Below are 23,806 nucleotides of genomic sequence, written 5' to 3' on the forward strand. Positions count from 1 at the left end.
ACAGGCTCAGACATCCAGCTCTATTATGCAAATTTGAAACTGGCCTTAAAGTGTTGGGGTTATATCATGAACATTATACATCAAAGAAATAAAGCCAAATATTATCTTTTCAATATGTATTGTTCAGGTTTATATTTCCTGAAAATGTTAACATATCGGTATTACAATGTATGTAAATTACATGTCCATGCAAAATCTATTAGAACAACATAAATGATTAACATGATATTATATCTGCAGCATGCTATCAGATATTGCCTTTTATTTTTTCACTTTTAATAAAACTATGAAAGCAGAAATCTTAAAATCTCGATTTATTATTCTGGACAACAATGTTATTGCTCTGTGGGGGATTCTATTGGTTATTCTGCAGAACAATGTTGTCTCCGTGTGGTGGGTTTCATACTGTAAATGCAATTGGTGATGCCTCGGGTTACTGATAACATTTATAGCAGAACATATTTTCTATTTATGGTTCTTTTCTCTGCATTGTAGGGGTCTTGAACCGACCTATATGGAAGGGCTTGAGATCATGTGACGGCTGCTTCCCAATGCTGAGATCACATAATATTTTCCCAACCAGTGGGGAAAGTTTGAAACCATGACCTGTTACAAAAAAAGAGGAAATACTGAAGGTTAAAATTCATTTATTAAAGGAAAATAATACACTGGGGGAAATTTCGGCACAAAGTTCTGCATGGAGTTCTGCATGAGTTTATAGCCAATTGACTTCTATAGAACTCCTGCATTGGAAATTCTGCTGGCAATAAATTCATGCAGAATTTTCAAGCAGAATTCCATGCAGAAATTCTGGCATGTGAACATAGTCGAAGACAGCTAAAAATGTGCCAGATTTATAACAGTGGCTCATGCTGTGTTCAAACTTGGGGCATCATTCTACTATAAGTTCAGACCCTCTTTTAGGCTGTTTCCACTTGTAATTTTTTTGGGGGGGAATGCCAATGCCATGCATGAATCTGTGCTGGAAGATGTAGATTTAATATCAGGGCTTGCTCTCAGTGGTAAAAACAGTGCACATCGGGGGAACACTACAGAAAAGAGTTCTTGCTTGCTGAAATCATCTAAGCGGCTTTATGCTAATGACAGAATCGTTTGCTAGATTTATTCATTAACTGGGATTATAAATGACCAGAGCCTAGAACAGAATTCCTCATTTTTCGTCCTAATTACCCCCTGAACTGGTCAAGGTTAAATAATTATTAGTGAATCTAATGGATGATTGGGATTGTTATTCCAGAGATAAATCCAAATTCCACTATGTTGGGTGTACAGCAGGTAAAATAAGTATTGAACACACCACCATTTTTATCACTAAATATATTTCCAAAGGTGCTGTTGACATGAAGTTATCACCAGATGTTGCAACAATTTAGGAAATACATACATGGGAAAAAAAATACATGAGCTCAGAAATTAAGTTATGCGTAATAATATGAAATTACACAGAAAAAAACTGTATTGAACACATGATGAAAAGTGAGGTGCAAAAGGGCATGGACAGCCAAGACAACAGCTAAAATCTATCAGTAATTAAAGGGGTATTCGGGGCAAAAATATCAAGAAAAACACCAATTCTGCCGCATGGCGTTTTATCAGCCAAAAAACGCTGCGGCCACATGTTATTTCACTTAGCATTTTTCACTTTGGCATTTTTTTTTTATCCTTTTGGTGTTTTTTCACTCTTTTTTGTCGTTTTTCAGCTCCTTGGCGGTTTTCCAAAATTGCAGCATGTTGAGCCACTGGCGATTTTTTTTGTCAAAATCGTGGCGTTTTTCTCCCATAGAAGTCTATGGGATAATAAAAATGTAGTGTGTTTTTCACTTTTTTTCTTTATTTTTTTTAAATTTTTTTAGGTAGTACTACTACTCCAAGCATAGAACACACTGTTCCATGATGGAATTAGTAGTACCTGTAGTAATAGACAGATCGCACGTTGCGATCTTCCTGTATAATGTATAGATGCGGCCGGCCGCTCTTCTGTGGTCCCCTGCACTGCCGTATATACACCTATTCATATTTCCCACAGAGAGCTGTGATTGGCCAGATGGTTCCAGCCAATCACAACTCTCTGTGGGAAATAGGAATATGTGTATATATACGTCAGTGCAGGGGACCATAGAAGAGTGGCCGCCCGCATCTATACATTATACAGGAGGATCACAGCGGGTGTCAGGAGTGACATCCGCTGTGATCTTTCCTTAACTGCAAGTACTACTACTCCCAACATAGAGCACACTCTGCTCCATGCTGGGAGCTGTAGTACCTGCATTAATAGATCGCAAGGGGTGTCAGAAGTTACACTCGCTGCGATCTGTCTATTAATGCAGATACTACAGCTCCCAGCATGGAGCAGAGTGTGCTCCATGTTGGGAGTAGTAGTACCTGCAGGTAAGAACAGATCACAGCAGGTATCACTACTGACACCCGATGCAATCGTCCTTTCTATTGCAGAGATGCAGAGCGGCTTTCTCCTGCGCTCCGCATCTCTGCACTATACTCCGGCCAGTGATGGAATAGAACATCGCTCATTCATATTTCCCTCAGAGAGCTGTGATTGGCTGAAACCATCCGGCCAATCACCACTCTGGGCGGAAAATATGAATGAGTGATGTTCTATTCACATCACCGGCCGGAGTACAGAGCAGAGATGTGAGCGCTGTATAGAGCCGCTCCGCATCTCTGCTATATTATGGACGATCGCATCGGGTGTCACGACTGACAACCGGGGCGATATGTCTATTAGTACAGGTGTACAGGTACTACTACTCCCATCATGGAACAGTCTGTTCCATGCTGGGAGTAGTAGTACTACCTTAAAAATGTAAAAAAAATTGAAAAAAAGTGAAACACACACACTTTATTAAAAATTTATTAAAATGTAGTTATAAAAAATATAAATTTCCTTAAATACATATTTTTTTCCATCACTACTGCATCCATTTTTTTTTTTTTTTTTGGTGCCTAACAAATTTTGGGTACCCAAAAAAAACTGCCAAGGTGCAATTTCCACACAAATTAAAAAACGCCCGAAAAAACGCCACTGGCTTTTTTTCAACCCAATAAACGCAGGACAAAAAAACAAGTAGAAACTTAGTTGGCTTATTTTATGCCAAAATTGTGCACTAACTGTTAAGCCACATCCATAAAGGAAACCACGCCCATTTTTGATAATACAGAATCCTTTTTTTTTAAGCAAGGCACAAAAAGATCTAAAATCCAATATGCATCAGAATGCACACCTGATCTTATTTATCTCCCCAACTGTGTACATTTTTACTCTTATTGATACGCTACAGTATTAAGAAGTGAGCCAGGATTGAAAAGAAGAGTCACTGGGGCAGCTCTCATCAGGCATCTCTCCACCTGATTTGGGTTGTTTGACGGGTCTTAACCTATACACAGATAGGAAGTAACCTGTCAATCAAAAGGTGATAGATACTGTGGGAAACTACTCCCATGACTTTTCGCCAGACTCATTTTTTTTTACCTATGGGGAAATTTACTTAAAGGGGTACTCTCCCCCTAGACATCTTATCCCCTATCCAAAGGATAGTGGATAAGATGTCTGATCGCGGTTGTCCCGCCACTGGGGACCCCCGCGATCTCAGCTTTGCTCGGTGCCAGATGAATGGCGATGCGGGGCGGAGGCTCGTGACGTCACGAGCCTCGCGCAGCCGTGACATCACGAGCCTCTGGCGCTGAACCCGACGTTCTAAATGCCAGGTTGCAGCACAGAAATCACGGAGGTCCACAGCGGCGGGACCCCTGCGATCAGACATCTTATCCCCTATCCTTTGGATAGGAGATAAAATGTCTAGGGGCGGATTACCCCTTTAAACTGGCATTTCATACCCTGGTCTTAATCCTAATTACACTGTGTCAAATGTATTAGGATGCAAAGGCTTTCTAAAGAAGCATTCAGTTTTTTTTTTTTCCCCATATCATGCACACTCACCATTGCAGCGCTATTTGTTTTATTTCAGCACACCTGCATCTATGCATTTTAATACTTTATTTTGGTCATGTGATCACCAGTCTCACTCATACAAAGTTACTACCTTCATGTGTGCCAGAAGATGTCAGCCCTGTGTCAGCTGACTTCCTTTGAATTACAGGACAATATCATCACCTACTAGATCCCCTCTTTCTACCTTCCAGACCCCTCCCACATCTGTATGCTGCTGCTATTTTTATGGGAACAGGATTAGTAGTTATACACCTCTCCTCAGACTGTGTTCACACATTGCATTATTTTTTCCCATGATTTTTCTTACTTCAGGGCAACAACGGTGAGATTTTGTGCAAATTGTGGTAAAAAAAAAAATGTCATTACCACAATTTGGGAAAAATGCAGCATAAACAGCCAAAATGCAGTAAAATGTAAAAATTCCCAGTGTGCTTTTTGTTTAAAAAACAACATTTCTTTCATCTGTGACTGTCTGTGCACCGCTTGTGACCAATTCAGTCTAAATTTAGTAATGTCACTTTAGTAGTATATGGTAGTTATGACAGCTATTTACATCCAAAAGCTCCCACCATGTTCTATCTTTGATATGTAAGATGCCCCCTCTCCCTTACTTTCCTGTCTTTCTCAGCACTGTGAACAGCGGTCCTGTCCAAAACATGGCCAAGCATGGAGGAGCATGTGACATACACTTAATAGGCATACGCAGGCCCACTGGAGGACACCAAAGTAGGTGCATATACTTCCCTATCTTATGCATGGTATTGCTGGTCACAGAGTCAAGAAGGACGGGTCAGCGAGAAGGTGGGGCTTCTCATATATTGAGAAAGGGGAACAGTAAAACATAGGGGGAACATAGGAAATCATTTTAAGTAGTTGTCATAATTATTTTTTATTTATAAAGATACATTTCTAAATTTGGACTAAAGTGGCTAACCCTTTAAATCTAGTTTTGCACTACATTTTATGTCTCTACTATTTAGGCCAGGCCCCACCAACTTCCCAAAAAGGGATAAAGTCAACATTTTTACCCAATTTTGATGTGAACAAAAAAAAATTGTGATTTCTTGAACCAGAAAACCAACGTACAAGACTTACTAAACCTTCTCAATGTTTTCTCTGGAACGCCACAGCACTTCAAAGTAAAACATACAGTAAATGTTTACAACCAGGAAACCTATCAGGATTTCATCCTGCTGTTGGTTCGTACAGCATGAATTTCCTGGAGGTCCCTTGATTCCAGTATATCACTTTTTGCCAGAAATGTTCCGTTATAACATTTTATTCCTGTTAAGGGTGAGATCACTTGTACAAGGTATATATCATTATGTAAATAATTTGATAATTTAATAACTCTGAAATAACTCTTCTAATCCACTTGGTAATGTATACAGATTTACTGCAGATTTTCCACTATGCATGCAAATCCGCATTAATATGCATAATAATTCCCTCACCTGAAAACCCAGATCCTATGACAATGTTTTTGTGGAGAGGGTGATAGTCCAAAATAAAATTACAGTCCGGTGTACTCTGCAAATATAACAAGAAGTTAGAATCTATTAGATACATTTTGTATATAAAACTAGCTGAATACCCGGCGTTGCCCGGTTTTTCCTTCCTAATCCTTGTTGGGGAGGAAAATAAACAAAGGAGGAAGCTTTTGACTTCATATCCCGTCCTCATATATTGTTGTCATATCCAAACCCCATATCCTGTCCTCATATCCTGACCTCCTATCCCGTCATCATATCCAAACCTCCTATCCCATCCTCACATCTCGTCCTCACATCCCGACCTCCTATCCCGAACTCTTATCTCGACCTCCTATCCCGACCTCCTATCCCAACCTCCTATCCCAACCTCCTATCTCAACCTCCTATCTCAACCTCCTATCTCAACCTCCTATCTCAACCTCCTATCCCGTCCTCCTATCCCGTCCTCCTATCCCGTCCTCCTATCCCGTCCTCCTATCCTGACCTCCTATCCCGTCCTCCTATCTCGACCTCCTCTCCCGTCCTCCTATCTCGACCTCCTATCCCGACCTCCTATCCCGATCTCCTATCCCGTCCTCCTATCTTGAACTCCTATCCCGACCTCCTATCCCGACCTCCTATCCCGACCTCCTATCCCGATCTCCTATCCCGTCCTCCTATCTTGAACTCCTATCTCGACCTCCTATCCCGACCTCCTATCCCGACCTCCTATCCCGATCTCCTATCCCGACCTCCTATCCCGACCTCCTATCCCTTCCTCCTATCCCGACCTCCTATCCCTTCCTCCTATCTCAACCTCCTATCCCGTCCTCTTATCTCCACCTCTTATCCCGACCTCCAATCTCAACCTCCTATTCTGTCCTCCTATCCCGTCCTCCTATGCCGTCCTCCTATCTCGACCTCCTATCCCGACCTCCTATCCCGACCTCATATCCCGACCATCCCGTCCTCCTATCTTGACCTCCTATCTCGACCTCCCATCCCGTCCTCATATTCCGACCTGTAATATGTGTACCAGGTATTGAAATATCTCCAGCCGTACAGAAGTTATGTGAGAACATACATTTCCCATTGATTTGCATGGGACTTTAAACAAAACCCCGATCCTCACAAATGGGGGTAGTTAAGGGTTAAATTAACTATCCTATATTTTAAGTGGACATATAAGTAACATGTGACCAAGTATTATCGAAATATCTCCAGCCGTTTGGAAGTTATGCAGTAACATATATTTCCCATTGACTTGTTTAGGACTTTAAACATAAACCCCGCCCCTGGAAAATGGGGGTAAGTAAGGGTTAAATCACCTATCCTATGTTTGTTGTTGACATATAAGTAATATGTGTGCCAAGTTTCATGTTAATATCTTTAGCCGTTTGGAAGTTTTTGTGGAACATACACACACACACGTTGAGTTTTATATACAGTGACCCCTCGACTTATGATGGCCTCGACATATGATCATTTCAACATATGATGGCCTCTCAGAGCCCATCGTATGTTGAAGGCAGCATCGACATATGATGCTGCTGTGTGTCGGGCCATCATACAAACAGCTAACTGACAGCGCTGACAACTTCAGCAACTGACAGATAGTTGTTTAATGTGCCCCGTGTGCCCCGTTCTGCCTCCTGTTACTCACATGCTGTCCTGCTAACTCACGCAGGCTTCCACTGTGAGCTCCGCGTAAGCCCCGCCCCCCAGTGCAGCCATAGCCAATAGCCTGCAGCATCTTGCTGCAGGCATCCAACGAGCTGCTGGCTGCCCTCCCCTTCCTTTCCTATAGAGCTGTAGTCGGCAGGATCGTAATGGAGGACATTCTGTGTATACTGGATACACACACTAAGAAAACATACCTTAGGATTGGCCATCAATGATTAAACAGTGGGTGTCTGACATTTGACACAATGAAGGGTCCCCAATGCTAAAGTATATATATATATATATATATATATATATATATATATATATATATATATATATATATATATCAAACTCAACGTGTGTGTGTGTATGTATGTATGTATGTATGTGTGTATGTATGTGTGTATGTTCCACAAAAACTTCCAAACGGCTAAAGATATTAACATGAAACTTCGCACACATGTTACTTATATGTCAACAACAAACATAGGATAGGTGATTTAACCCTTACTCACCCCCATTTGCCAGGGGCAGGATTTATGTTTAAAGTCCCATGCAAGTCAATGGGAAATATATGTAACTGCATAACTTCCAAACGGCTGGAGATATTTCGATAATACTTGGTCACATGTTACTTATATGTCCACTTAAAATATAGGACAGTTAATTTAACCCTTAACTACCCCCATTTGTGAGGGTCGGGGTTTTTCTTTAAAGTCCCATGCAAATCAATGGGAAACTTCCGTACGGCTGGAGATATTTCAATACCTGGTACACATATTACAGGTCGGGATATGAGGACGGGATGGGAGGTCAGGATAGGAGGTCGAGATATGAGGTCGGGATAGCAGGTCGGGATAGGAGTAAGGGATAGGAGTAAGGGATAGGAGGACGGGATAGGAGGTCAGGATAGGAGGTCGGGATAGGAGGTCGAGATGGGAGGTTGAGATATGAGGACAGGAAAGGAGGATGGGATAGGAGGTCGGGATAGGAGGTCGAGATAGGAGCATGGGATAGGAGGTCAAGATAGGAGGTCGAGATAGGAGGTTGAGATATGAGGACGGGAAAGGAGGACAGGAAAGGAGGTCGGGATAGGAGGTTGGGATAGGAGGACGGGATAGGAGGTCGAGAGAGGAGCTCGAGATTGGAGGACGGGATAGGAGGTCAGCATAGGAGGTCGAGATATGAGGACGGGAAAGGAGGCTGGGAAAGGAGGTCGAGATAGGAGGACAGAATAGGAGGACGGAATAGGAGGACGGAAGAGAAGGACGGGATAGGAAGACGGGATAGGAGGTCGAGATAGGAGATCGGGATAGGAGATCGGGATAGGAGGTCGAGATAGGAGGTCGGGATAGGAGGACAGGATAGGAGGACGGGATAGGAGGACGGGATAGGAGATCAGGATAGGAGGTCGAGATAGGAGGTCGAGATAGGAGGACAGGATAGGAGGACGGGATAGGAGATCAGGATAGGAGGTCGAGATAGGAGGACGGAATAGGAGGACGGAATAGGAGGACGCAATAGGAGGACGGAATAGGAGGACGGGATAGGAGGTCGAGATAGGAGGTCGGGATAGGAGGACGGGATAGGAGGACGGTATAGGAGGTGAGGACAGGAGGTCGGGATAGGAGGTCAGGATAGGAGGTTGGGATATGACAAGAATATATGAGGACTGGATATGAGGACTGGATATGAAGTCAAAAGCTTCCTCCTTTCTTTATTTTCCTCCCCAACAAGTATTAGTAAGGAAAAACCGGGCAATGCCGGGTACTAGTATCTCTATATATAAAAACTCAATATGTGTGAGTGTGTGTTTGTATGTGTGTATGTTCCAGCATCACATCCAAACGGCTAAAGATATTAACATGAAACTTGGCACACATGTTACTTATATGTAAACAACATTTGCTAGGGTCAGGGTTTTTGTTTAAAGTCCCATACTGAGAGAAATATATGTTACTGCATAACTTCCAAACGGCTGGAGATATTTCGATAATGCTTGGTCACATGTTACTTACATGTCCACTTAAAATATAGGATAGTTAAAGGGGTATTCCGGGATTTTTTTTTATTTGACCATGCTACAGGGTCTGTCAAGTTAGTGTAGTTCATAATATAGTCTCTCTACCTGTGTGTGATGGTTTTCTCACAATTCTTCTGTGATTTTCATCCCAATATTTATTTTTAACAGCATACAAAATGACTGTTGACTGATTTTTCCCAGGTTGCAATGCGGCCGAGACCTGATTCACTAGTCAGCTGATGACAGGGAGCCTGTCTGCTTCAATGGGTGGAGTGATCGCTTGGTGGGAGAGAGATCAATCTGCAACTAATGCAACAGCTGTAGGCACCCTGATTGAAAACCACAGGTCTTTTGAATGGATGCAACTCATTTATGTTTCAATAGGTGGGGTGGCTGATGTGTGGGAGGGAGGAAAATGGAATTATGGGATTTGTAGTCAAAGAAGAAAAGTCAAACAGGAAATACCAGTTCAAAAAAAGCTAGCCACAGTGTTATGGTAATCTCACAACATAGCCATTTAGCCCCAAGACAAGTGCAGATCCTTCCTAAGCATGTCCATTACTGTCTGCCAGGTATGTACTAAAATCACCTTATGCTGGATAACCCCTTTAATTTAACCCTTAACTACCGTCCATTTGTGAGGGTCGGGGGTTTTGTTTAAAGTCCCATGCAAATCTATGGGAAATGTATGTTCCCAATTAACTTCCGTACGGCTGGAGATATTTAACCTCTTAAGGACAATGGACGTACTCCTACGCCCCGTTTCCGAGTCCTTAAGGACCGAGGACGTAGGAGTACATCCTGTCCATTCCCGGCCCTCCGCCGCTAGCCGGAGGGGAGCCGGTGCCCGATGCCTGCTGAAATCAGCAGGCATCACGGCATATCGCCCAGGGGGGTCATTATGCCCCCCCCCATGTCGGCGATGGCCGCAGATCGCTGGACAATTCAGTCCAGCGATCTGCGGCGATTCCGGGTCAATCGGGTCTCCAGTGACCCGGTGACCCGGAATTACTGGCTGATCGGGCCGTCAGAGACGGCCCCGAACAGCCATAGACAGCAGGGGTGAAGTGGCACTGGTGCCACCTCACGACCGCCCTGATTCGTCGGCTGGTTTACCAATCAGGGCGCCTGCTGCGGGTGTCACTCCCGCAACCCGCTCTGCCCCTCTTCCGGAGGACGTGAGCGGGTGGGGGACGTGCACCCCGGGTGCTGGGGACCCCGCTCCCCGGCGTTAATGTTGGGATCGGGGCCCCAGGAGCGGCGGCGGCGAGGGACTGACCTGATGCGGCATGGAGCAGCAGCAGGAGGTGAGTGACAGCCTCCTGCTGTTGCTTAGCAACAGCTCCCAGCATGCAAAAAGGGCATGCTGGGAGCTGTAGTTATGCAACAGCAGGATGCAGACCACCACAACTCCCAGCATTCCCTTATGGGCATGCTGGGACTTATAGTTTTGCAACAGCTGGAGAAACATTTTTTCTATGGAAAAGTGTACCTTCAGCTGTTGTATAACTACAACTCCCAGCTTGCACAATCAGCTAAAGTGCATGCTGGGAGTTGTAGTGGTGCATCTGCTGGTTGCATAACTACAACTCCCAGCATGCCTGTTGGCTATCGGTGACTGCTGAAAGTTGTAGTTTTGCAACAGCTGAAGGCACACTGAGTTAAGTAGCAAACCAGTGTGTCTCCAGCTGTTGCATAACTACAATCCCCAGCATCCCCAGCCAAAGTAGTACGCCTCCAGCTGTTGCATAACTACAAGACCCAGAATGCCCTTCCGCTGTCCGTACATGCTGGGGGTTGTAGCTTTTGCAACAGCTGAAGGCACACTGGTTGCAAAACACTGAGTTTGTTACAAAACTCGGTGTTTCACAACCAGTGTGCCTCCAGCTGTTGCAAAACTACAACTCCCAGCATGCACTGATAGACCGTACATGCTGGGAGTTGTAGTTTTGCAACAGCTGGATGTTTCTCCCACCCAATGTGAATGTACAGGGTACACTCACATGGGCGGAGGTTTACAATAAGTATCCGGCTGCAAGTTTAAGCTGCGGCAAATTTTCTGCCGCAGCTCAAACTGCCAGCGAGAAACTACTGTGAACCCCCGCCCATGCGACTGTACCCTAAAAACACTACACTACACTAACACAAAATAAAATAAAAAGTAAAATCACTACATATACACATACCCCTGCACAGCCCCCTCCCCAATAAAAATGAAAAACGTCTGATACGCCACTGTTTCCAAAACGAAGCCTCCAGCTGTTGCAAAACAACTACTTCCAGTATTGCCAGATAGCCACTGACTGTCCAGTCATGCTGGGAGTTTTGCAACAGCTGGAGGCCCCCTGTTTGGGAATCACTGGCGTAGAATACCCCTATGTCCAACCCTATGCAAGTCTCTAATTTAGGTCTCAAATGCGCATGGCGCTCTCACTTTGGAGCCCTGTCGTATTTCAAGGCAACAGTTTAGGGTCACATATGGGATATCGCTATACTCGGGAGAAATTGTGTTACAAATTTTGGGGGGTATTTTCTGCTATTACCCTTTTTAAAAATGTAACATTTTTGGGAAACCAAGCATTTTAGGTAAAAAAAAAATTTTTTTTTACATATGCAAAAGTTGTGAATCACCTGTGGGGTATTAAGGTTCACATTACCCCTTTTTACGTTCCCCGAGGGGTCTAGTTTCCAAAATGGTATACCATTTGTTTTTTTTTTTGCTGTCCTGGCACCATAGGGGCTTCCTAAATGCGGCATGCCCCCAGAGCAAAATTTGCTTTCAAAAAGCCAAATGTGACTCCTTCTCTTCTGAGACCTGTAGTGTGCCAGCAGAGCACTTTTCACCCCCATATGGGGTGTTTTCTGAATCGGGAGAAATTAGGCTTCAAATTTTGGGGGGTATTTTCTGCTATTACCCTTTTTAAAAATGTAAAAATTTTGGGAAACCAAGAATTTTAGGTAAAAAAAAATGTTTTTTTTTTTTACATATGCAAAAGTCGTGAAACACCTGTAGGGTATTAAGGTTCACATTACCCCTTGTTACGTTCCCCGAGGGGTGAGTTTCCAAAATGGTATGCCGTTTGTTTTTTTTTTGCTGTTCTGGCACCATAGGGGCTTCCTAAATGCGGCATGCTCCCAGAGCAAAATTTGCTTTCAAAAAGCCAAATGTGACTTCTTCTCCTCTGAGACCTGTAGTGCGCCAGCAGAGCACTTTTCACCCCCATATGGGGTGTTTTTTGAATCGGGAGAAATTAGGCTTCAAATTTTGGGGGGTATTTTCTGCTATTACCCTTTTTAAAAATGTAAAAATTTTGGGAAACCAAGCATTTTAGGTTACATTTTTTTTATTTTTTTACATATGCAAAAGTTGTGAAACACCTGTAGGGTATTAAGGTTCACATTACCCCTTGTTACATTCCCCGAGGGGTCTACTTTCCAAAATGGTATGCCATGTGGTTTTTTTTTTGCTGTCCTGGCACCATAGGGGCTTCCTAAATGCGGCATGCCCCCAGAGCAAAATTTGCTTTCAAAAAGCCAAATGTGACTCCTTCTCTTCTGAGACCTGTAGTGCGCCAGCAGAGCACTTTTCACCCCCATATGGGGTGTTTTCTGAATCAGGAGAAATTGGGCTTCAAATTTTGGGGGGTATTTTCTGCTATTATCCTTTTTAAAAATGTTAAATATTTGGGAAACCAAGCATTTTAGGTAAAATTTTTTTTTGTTTTTTTTACATATGCAAAAGTTGTGAATCACCTGTGGGGTATTAAGGTTCACTTTACCCCTTGTTACGTTCCCTGAGGGGTCTAGTTTCTAAAATGGTATTCCATGTGGTTTTTTTTTTGCTGTCCTGGCACCATAGGGGCTTCCTAAAGGTGACATGCCCCCCCAAAACCATTTGTCGCTCCTTCCCTTCTGAGCCCTCTACTGTGCCCGCCGAACAATTAACATAGACATATGAGGTATGTCCTTACTCGAGAATAATTGGGTTTCAAATACAAGTAAACATTTTCTCCTTTTTACCCCTTGCAAAAATTCAAAAATTGGGTCTACAAGAACATGCGAGTGTAAAAATTGAAGATTTTGAATTTTCTCCTTCACTTTGCTGCTATTCCTGTGAAACACCTAAAGGGTTAATACACTTACTGAATGTCATTTTGAATACTTTGGGTTGTGTAGTTTTTATAATGGGGTCTTTTATGGGGTATTTCTAATATGAAGACCCTTCAAATCCACTTCAAACCTGAACTGGTCCATGTAAAATAGCGAGTTTGAAAATTTTGTGAAAAATTTCAAAATTGCTGCTGAATTTTGAAGCCCTCTGGTGTCTTCCAAAAGTAAAAACTCATAAATTTTATGATGCAAACATAAAGTAGACATATTGTATATGTGAACCCAAAAATTTTTTATTTTGAATATCCATTTTCCTTACAAGCAGAGAGCTTCAAAGTTAGAAAAATGCTAAATTTTTATCAAATTTGGGGATTTTTCACCAAGAAAGGATACAAGTTACCGTAAAATTTTACCACTAAGTTAAAGTACAATATGTCACAAAAAAATAATCTCGGAATCAGAATGATAACTAAAAGCATTCCAGAGTTATTAATGTTTAAAGTGACAGTGGTCAGAATTGCAAAAAACGCTCTGGTCCTTAAGGTGTAAAATGGCCTGGTCCTTAAGGGGTTAATTAATACCTGGTACACATATTACTTATATGTCAAATAAAAATATATGATAGATAACTTAACACTTATCTACACCCTTATATAAAAGATGGTTTTTTGTTTCAAGTCCCATGCAAGTATATGGGACTTCCAGTACCTTACTCCACAAGCTCCACTCTGCAACTCCTGGTGAATGTGTCAGTCCAGCTTACAAGCCACAACCCCATCTCACAAAGACATGCCCAGTGTTTAAGCCCCACCCCCCACCCCTTTTATTCTCTACCTTTTTGTGCATCTGTCTGGCTTGCAAATCAATCCTAGTCCCACAAAGCCACATCCCCTTCTATTTTCAGCTTACAATGTCTTCATTACAAATCAATCCAACCTGAGGACAGGATATGAGGACGGAATATGAGGATGGGATATGAGGACGGGATAGGAGGTCGGGATATGAGGACGGGATAGGAGGTCGGGATATGATGATGGGACATTAGGACGGGATATGAGGATGGGACATAAGGACAGGATGTGAGGACGGGATATGAGGATGGGAAATAAGGATGGGCTATAAGGACAGGATATGAGGTCGGGATATCAGGTCGAGATATGAGGATGGGATATGAGGACGAGATATGAGGTCAGGATATGAGGATGAGATATGAGGATGGGATATGAGGATGGGACATAAGAACAGGATATGAGGTCGGGATATGACAATGGGACATAAGGACGGGATATGAGGTCTGGATATGAGGTTGGGATATGAGCACAGAATATGAGGTTGGGATATAAGGATGGATATGAGGTCGGGATATGAGTTTGGGATATGAGTTTGGGATATGAGGTCGGGATATGAGGACAGGATAAGAGGACGGGATAGGAGGTGGAGATAGGAGGTGGAGATAGGAGGACGGGAAAATAGGTCGGAATATGAGGACGGGATAGGAGGTCGAGATAGGAGGATGGGATAGGAGGTCGGGAAGGGAGGTCAAGATAGGAGGAGGGGATAGGAGGTTGGGATAGGAGGGTGGGATAGGAGGTCGAGTTAGGAGGTCAGGATATGAGGTGGAGATAGGAGGACGGGATAGGAGGTCGGGATAGGAGGTCTGGGTAGGAGGTCAGGATATGAGGACGGGATAGGAGGTCGAGATAGGAGGACGGGACAGGAGGTCTAGATAGGAGGATGGGATAGGAGGACGGGATAGGAGGTTGGGATAGAGGTCGGGGTATGAGGACAGGATATGGGGTTGGGATATGACAACAATATATGGGGATGGGATATGAAGTCAAAAGCTTCCTTAAAAAAACGGACAACGCCGGGTACTCAGCTAGTCTATATATATAAAACTCAATGTGCATGTGTGTGTGTATGTGTTCAAGCATCACTTCCAAATGGCTAAAGATATTAACATGAAACTTGTCACACATGTTACTTATATATCAACAACAAACATAGGTTATGTAATTTAACCCTTACCCACCCCCATTTGTGAGAGTCTGGGTTTTTATTTAAAGTCCCCTATGGGAAATATATGTTACTGCATAACTTCCAAACAGCTGGCGATATTTCGATAATACTTGGTCACATGTTACTTGTATGTCAAATAAAAATATATCATAGTTAAATTAACCCCTAACCTGCACCCATATGTGAAGAATGGGGTTTTTGTTTCATGTCCAATGCAAGTGTATAGGACTTGGTGCCTTACTCCACAAGCTCCGTTTTGCATCTTTTGGTGAATGTGTCAGTCCGGCTGGAAAGCCACACCCTCCCAGCATGCCATGTCCCATCTCACAAAGACATGCCCACCTTTTAAGCCACATCCCGTTTATTTTCATCTTACAATATCTTTACCCCACCTGAGGAGGGGATATAAGGATTAGAATGAGGATTAGCTATGGGGACGGGATATGAGGTCAGGATAAGAGGACAGGATATGGGGTTGGGATATGACAACCATATATGAGGACGGGATATGAAGTCAAAAGCTTCCTCCTTTGTTTATTTTCCTCCCCAACAAGGATTAGGAAGGAAAAACCGGGCAACGCCGGGTACTCAGCTGGTATATGTATATATAAATGAGAACGGGATAGGAGGACTGGATAGGAGGACGGGATAATAGGCCAGGATAGGAGGTCAGGGTATGAGGAAGGGATATGTGGTTAGGATATGACAACAATATATGAGGACTGGATATGAAGTCAAAAGCTTACTCTGTTGATTTTCCTCCACAACAAGGATTATGAAGGAAAAACCGGGCAACGCCCGGTACTCAGCTAGTATATATATATATATATATATATGTATATATATAGCAACAGGAGAATACAACAGCACCCTGCTAGCACAAAGATATAGATAAAACATGAGTATAGAGATAAAACATGAGTATATAGATAGAACATGAAAAGCTATACAGCTGTAGTGCAATAAATGAAAATATGAAACTATGAAATTATGAGGTACTTAGCTTGCGAATTTGGCGGCCAAATAGCGTGGACCGTCCCACCACGGTAAGGTGACCTCATTCTGGGACGGACCCTACACTATGAATATGCCTCTGTGTGAACAGTTCAACAGGCATTGGAAGGGCTGAAACATCCAAGGCACCTTATATACACCTAATAGAGGTGGGTGGGGTGCAGGAGCCAACATGGAGGTAGCCACTCTCCCGTATGTGTAATACAACCAAAGAATAAGTTGGCCAGCACTATTTTACTCCAAACTATTGTATAGACCTGGCCCACAGGTGCAAGCTGCTGGGCTAAATATACAGCAACAGGAGAATACAGCAGCACACTGCTAGCACAAAGATATAGGAGGACGGGATAGGAGGTCGGGATAGGAGGACGGGATAGGAGGTCGGGATAGGAGGTTGGGATAGGAGGTCGGGGTATGAGGACGAGATATGGGGTTGGGATATGACAACAATATATGAGGACAGGATATGAAGTCAAAAACTTCCTCTTTTGATTTTCCTCCACAACAAGGATTAGGAAGGAAAAACCGAGCAATGCCGGGTACTCAGCTAGTATATATATATATATATATATATATAACTTTGTATGTGTGTATGTTCCAGCATCACTTCCAACTGGCTAAAGATATTGCCATTAAACTTGGTACATATGTTACTAATATGTCAACTACAAACATGGGATAGGTAAATTAACCCTTATGTAACCCTCCCATATGTGAAGAATGGGGTTTTTGTTTCATGTCCCATGCAAGTGTATAGGACTTCTAGTGCCTTACTTCACAAGCTCCGCTCTGCATCTCCTGGTGAATGAGTCAGTCCGGTTGGCAAGCCACACCCTCCCTGCATGCCATGTCCCATCTCACAAAGACACGCCCACCTTTTAAGCCACACCCTTTTAAGCCACACCCCTTTTATTTTCAATTTACAATATCTTTACCCCCCTGAGGATGGGATATAAGGATTAGAAATGAGGATTAGCTATGGGGACGGGATATGACGATGGGATATGAGGTTGGGATATGAGGATGGGATATGGGGTTGGGATATGACAACAATATCTGAGGATGGGATATAAAGTCAAAAGCTTCCTCCTTTGTTTGTTTTCCTCCCCAACAAGGATTAGGAAGGAAAAAACAGGCAACGGGTACTCAGTTAGTGTATCTATATATATAAAACTCAATGGGGGACATGTATCATTTCCAGTGTATAATAGAATTTTTTTACCCCTCTGCCTGTTGTCTAAATTTGGCGCAGCTGCGTTAAATTTATCATTCTTGTGCAGCTACTTTCTTGAATTGCGTTTAAATTTAGAATTCTCCTCAGAGCATAAATTTACACTGCAGCTCTATTTGGTAGGAGCTTTATCTGCAGCGTATCTGCACCTAAACAGTAAGTGTGTCCTCGTTATTAGTTTTAGAATTTTTTTCTTCATTATGTAGAGTTTTAATCTCACAATAATACCACTTTTTGCACCCAATTATAACACATCAATTATACCAATGTCCTTATTCTTCATTTAACATCTGTGACACCCCTGTGCAAATCACCTCAAATGTACATGGTGCACTCTACCTTCTGGGCCTTGTTGTGCGCCCGCAGAGAACTTTGCGCCCACATATGTGGTATCTCCGTACTCTGGCTAAATTGTGTCCCAAAAAATGGGGATCTTTTTTCCCATTTACCTCTTGTGAAAATGTAAAGTATGCGGCAACACCTGCATGTCAGTGTAAATAATATTATTTTTATACATTAACATACTGGTGTAGACTCCAACTGTTCCTTTTCATAAGGAGTAAAAGGAGAAAAAGCCCCCCAAAATCTGTAAGGCAATTTCTCCCGAGTACAGCGATACCCCATATGTGACCCTAAAATGTTTCCCAAACAGGGTGCCTCCAGCTGTTGCAAAACTCCCAACATGCCTGGACAGTCAATGGCTGTCCGGCAATACTGGGAGTTGTTGTTTTGCAACAGCTGGAGGCTCCATTTTGGAAACAGTAGGCACACGGGTTGTGAAAAAGAGTTAGGAAGCGAACAATGTTTCCCAACTAGTGTGCCTCCAGCTGTTGCAAAACTATAATTCCCAGCATGGCCAGACATGCTGGAAGTTGTATTTCGGCAATATCTGAAGGGTCAGATGTTGACGAACTACAACTCCCAGCATGCTTAGGCAGTCTGGGCATGCTGGGAGTTGTAGTTTTGCAACAGCTGGAGGTCCACAGTTTGTAGACCACTGTATAATGGTCTCCAATCTGTTGTCTTCCAGATGTTACAGAACTACAACTCCCAGCATGCCTCGACAGAGTGGGCATGCTGAGATTTGTAATTTTGGAACATCTGGAAGAGCACAGATTGGAGACCATTATACAGTGGTCTCCAAACGGTGGCCCTCCAGATGTTGCAAAACTACAACTCCCAGCATGCCCAGAAAGCCAAAGGCTGTCTGGGCATGCTGGGAGTTGCAGTTTTGAAACTCCCAGAGGCAGCAGTGAGATCGCTTTACGGCGATCTCACTGCTGCCAATGAAGATGCCGCCCTGCTGCTGCAAACTCACCACAGGGATGCACCACCCCCGGGACCGCCTGGAGGACGCCGCTCGCACTGGGACTGCTCAGGACACCGCATGGCCGGGTAAGTGGCGCTGGGGGACGGGTAAGGGACACTTAGCAGAGCAGTGTGTGTCCCGATCCCAGTGATCCGGACTCACACACCGCGCTGCTAAGTATTCTTATAGAGAAACGCTGCTATCAGCTAGTCAGATTTGACTAGCTGATAGCAGCGATCGCTGGGGGGGGGGGGGGTGGGGGGGGTGGGGGGAGGGGGGGAGAGACGGTGAAACCCCCCGTGGTCACATGGTAAGATGGCTGGCTATCAGTGATAGCCACCATCTTACCAGGCGCTGGGGAAAAGTATAACGGAAAGCAGTAAATTGTAAAAATAAAAGGAGAATGATCTACAGTGTTAAGTTTATCACAAAGCTATTTTAATGTGACGGATCTTGTGCAATGATAAGTTATAATATAAGTTCCTATGTAAATGTATTAAATTGTTGGATCATAAAATAACAAAACCAATATACAAGTGATCTAGTGAATAACTGAACTGTAAACAAATATTCTATATGCAAATTATTTTAAAAGTGCTTTGGAATAACCAAGGAGTAAAAATATAAAGCAAACCAAAGGAGGAATTGAGATAGGAAAGTTATAACATTCTGGTGGTTCCTTAGTAGAACTTTCCTTCAGAAATAGAAAGGATCGCTACGTGCAGTTAAAGTTGGCTTATATTTATGGGGAAAAAGACGCACTTGCGTCAAAATTTTTGGTGCAAAGGAAAAGAACGCAGGTAATAAATCCATGAGTACTATAGATGTCACTCCAAGGTACCCCGATTCAGCCACATCTGGAGGATATGCTCTACCAAAACGTGCGCAAAAAAATGCGCAAAAAAAGGGCTTGCGCAAAATTTTGCGCAAAAAAATACACACAAAACAGGGGTAAAATCTTTGATACATGTCCCTCAATGTGTGTTTGTGTATGTACGTTTTACAATCACATCCAAACGTCTAAAGATATTAACATGAAACTTGGCACACATGTTACTTATATGTCAACAACAAACATAGGATAGGTGATTTAATCCTTACTCACCCCCATTGGCCAGGGACGGGGTTTTTGTTTAAAGTCCCATACAAGTTTATGGGAAATATATGTAACTGCATAACTTCCAAACGGTTGGAGATATTTCGATAATACTTGGTCACATGTTACTTATATGTCCACTTAAAATATAGGATAGTTAATTTAACCCTTAACTACCCCCATTTTTGAGGGTCGGGTTTTTTTTTTAAAGTTCCATGCAAATCAATGGGAAATGTATGTTCCCACATAACTTCCGTACGGCTGGAGATATTTCAATACCTGGTACATATATTAAAGGTCGGGATATGAGGACGGTATAGGAGGTCAGGATAGGAGGTCAAGATAGGAGATTGAGATAGGAGGTCAGGATAGGAGGTCGGGATATGAGGACGGGATAGGAGGTCGAGATGGGAGGACAGGATGGGATAAGAGGTTGGGATAGGAGGTCAGGATAGGAGGACGGGATAGGAGGACGGGATAGGAGGTGGGGATAGGAGGTCGGGATAGGAGGTCGGGATAGGAGGTCAGGATAGGAGGTCGGGACAGGAGGTCGGGACAGGAGGTCGAGATAGGAGGTCGAGATAGGAGGACGGGATGTGAGGACAGGATAGGAGGTCGGGATAGAAGGTCGGGATAGGAGAACGGGATGTGAGGACGGGATGGGAGGACGGAATAGGAGAATGGGATAGGAGGATGGGATAGGAGATTGGGATAGGATGACTGGATAGGAGGACGGGATAGGAGGTCGGGATATGGGGTTGGGATATGACAGCAATATATGAGGACGGGATATGAAGTCAAAAGCTTCCTCTGTTGATTTTCCTCCACAACAAGGATTAGGAAGGAAAAACTGGGCAACGCCGGGTACTCAGCTAGTGTATATCTATCTATCTATCTATCTATCTATCTATATATATATATATATATATATATATATATCTGTATTTGTGTATGTTCCAGTATCACTTCCAAACGGCTAAAGATATTTCCATTAAACTTGGTACATACTTGGTACATACCCTCCCCGCATGCCATACTCCATCTCTGCAAGCTCTGCCCACCCTTTAAGCCACACCCCTTTTATTTTGTACCCTTTTTGTATATCCATCTGGCTTGCAAATCACACCCACTCCTACAAAGCCATACCCACTTCCATTTTGGCTTACAATATCTTCATCACATCTTAGCCTGAACTGAGGAGGTTGGGACATGAGCAGGGGATATGGGGTCAGGATATGAGGAGAGGATATGGGGACAGAATATGAGGAAGGGATATGAGGACAAAGGCTTCCTCCTCTGTTGCTTTTCCTCCCCCACAAGGATTAGGTAGGTTAAACCAGGCATCGCCGGGTACTCGGCTAATATATATATATATATACACATTCCAGCAGGTGGAGCAGCACTCAAGTATTAGTGGTGGGGTGCAAAGCGGTGGTTCCAAATGGTTACACAACCAAGGCTTGATGAAGGCCACGAGAGATGGCCGAAAAGTCGCATATTCACTCTGTGATTAATAAAGCCACTAATTAATCACCATTTGGAAGTGCTGCTGTGTATCCATTTGCTCTCTCTCTCTCTCTCTCTCTCTCTCTCTCTCTCTCTCTCTCTCTCTCTCTCTCTCTCTATATATATATATATATAGGAATATGCAAAGCAGCTCATTACACAACCTTTTCAGGTAGTGTTCCCTGGTATCAGCTTAGCTCCTGTTAAGGAATATAAAAAAAAATATATATATATATATATATATATATTATAAGCACAGTGACTATGAGCAGCTGTGCCTGGTACTGCAGCTCTACAGTACTGACCAGTGGGGAAATAAAGGTTGGACCCCACTGTTTATAGGGGTTCTTAAACTAACTAGTAAACTGCAGTGATTGGCTGCATTGGGTTCGGAGAGATGGGACAGCATGTCATCAGGGTAAGTAAACTGAGACTGGTACCAACATAAGTCTCAGCACTGGACCCGGGCGAGATGTGTGCAAAGTAGTTTATAACATTACAGGCCTAGCAGGCAGCAATTATTTTTTTTAGTTGTATTGGAGAACCCTTTATGCATTGATGACCCATGTCATGGTCAGTTCTATGGAGAACACATAGGTAGGCCTAAACACATAGGTATGAAAATTTTTAACACTCTTACCGTATACATGCACTGTTCTATCACAGCAGGCTTAGGATGCAGACCAGGAAGATATTGGCTGATAAAACGACAAAGTATTTGGATATCTTCTATTTGGTTGGGTTTGTCCTGAAGCTCACGCTCTTCAGGATCTGCCTCGTTTCCACCATGAAAGCAAATCTGTATGAGAGGAGACAGCATTTTAGTACATTTGTTGGAAATAAAAAAATCTAAGCTAGTATGGAAGTCAAGGGCCCTTTTATATAGCAAGCTGACCTTACTCCATGTCATGATCACACCCTATTGGTCCAGCCAAGATACTAGAGAGAGTGTGATGGTGCAAGAGTTAAAGCTACCAGACCTCTGGGTATCCACTACTAGTCCCAGCAAGTCACCAAATTAACCCTGATAAACGTGTTTCCCCATAGCTTCCTTCAGAAAGGTGAGCTCATATATTTAGAGATCATAGACCAGAGCTGATTAATTAACCTGAAAAAAGGTATTACAGTGCTACGTATAAAATAAACCAATGACATACAGGTACAAAAATGTATAAAAGTTCGGCAAGACAAGTTCAGAAAACAGAAATGAAGTCCTTACAGCATAATGGCATAGCAGTCCTTGTGAGTGGGTCTCCAGCTACTTCTTAGGATCTTGTCCAGCTTTTGCCACAGGCTTGAACCAAGGTTTGTGTCCAGCATCCAAGTTTTATAGCTTCTTTTCTGGAGGAAAAACTCCCTTCCTCCCTCCCCTCTGACCTGCCAGGTGGGGGGCATCTGTCTTCCAGGTCCCTTATCTCAGTTTGATTTTATGATGGGACCATAGTGCCTGACGACTTCAAAGGAGGTATAACACAAACCGTAAGACCCCCACAATAAAACTGGAATACACAAACACAACTGATACACAGTCTGAGTGAACCCTCACCCAGATCTTGAATTATACAGTATACACAAATACAATTATACACATGTATGATTCTATAATCAGGCCCTGGGCTTTACACCTCCCCCTTAAGATGGATATAGAGAGATCTTGCCTCTGCAGGCTGATAGATCTGTCTCCATTAACCATCTATTTCTCTTCTTGACACCATAGGCCCTGCATTCCCAGGCTAAGATGGCACTGAAGGGAACACTAACCAGCCCTTCCTCTGGTGCACTGCATACACTGATTGCCACCTCCACGGGGTCATAGTATGTCTTTAACATATTAATGTGGTAAAATCTCTGCCTCTTGATCTTTTTCATCAAGGGCAACTACATATGTGGTGGGTTCTAGGTGCTGCAAAATGGGCAAGGGACCCTCCCAGGCAGCCTGCAGCTAATTCTGTTTGATGGAGTTCAGAACCATTACCTTCTGTCCCACTTCATAGACCCGGCCCCTTGCATTGCGATCATACCAGTACTTCTGAGTGGACTGTGCTGCTGTGAGGTTGTCATGTACCAGCCCAGTCAATGCCTGCATCCTGTCCCTGAATCTCAGAACATACTCCACCACAAAAGCTACAAAGTGCTGTACATTCACCTTCTTACAGAGTCTTTGCATGAGATTGGACATGAACTGTGTGCCCTGATCAGTGAGCATTTCTCTGGGGTACCATACCCTGCAGAATATACTGATCGGTGCATCTGCCACCTTATCTGCCTTGAAGGAGAATAAGGCAACAGCTTCAGGGTACTTGGTTGCATAATCCACCACAGTAAGAATAACTTGTTTCCCTGTGTTGCTGGGTAAAGCTAGAGGCCCCACAA

At 43.3% G+C, this 23,806-nt stretch overlaps 1 protein-coding gene across 1 annotated transcript in view; it reads right to left on the minus strand.

The window, feature by feature from the left end:
• Positions 1–299: 299 nt before the first annotated feature.
• Positions 300–23,806, minus strand: part of PIPOX (pipecolic acid and sarcosine oxidase) — a 155,598-nt gene continuing 132,091 nt past the window's right edge. The window contains exons 6-8 of the mRNA XM_056559050.1: positions 22,074–22,232; positions 5,443–5,518; positions 300–606 (exon numbers count right to left, since the gene is read on the minus strand). Coding sequence (XP_056415025.1) covers positions 470–606; positions 5,443–5,518; positions 22,074–22,232 — 372 coding nt within the window. The 3' untranslated portion in view covers positions 300–469. The remainder of the gene's footprint in view (positions 607–5,442; positions 5,519–22,073; positions 22,233–23,806) is intronic.

Source organism: Hyla sarda, chromosome 2 (genome assembly GCF_029499605.1).
Source record: "Hyla sarda isolate aHylSar1 chromosome 2, aHylSar1.hap1, whole genome shotgun sequence".
Classification (NCBI taxonomy): domain Eukaryota; kingdom Metazoa; phylum Chordata; class Amphibia; order Anura; family Hylidae; genus Hyla; species Hyla sarda.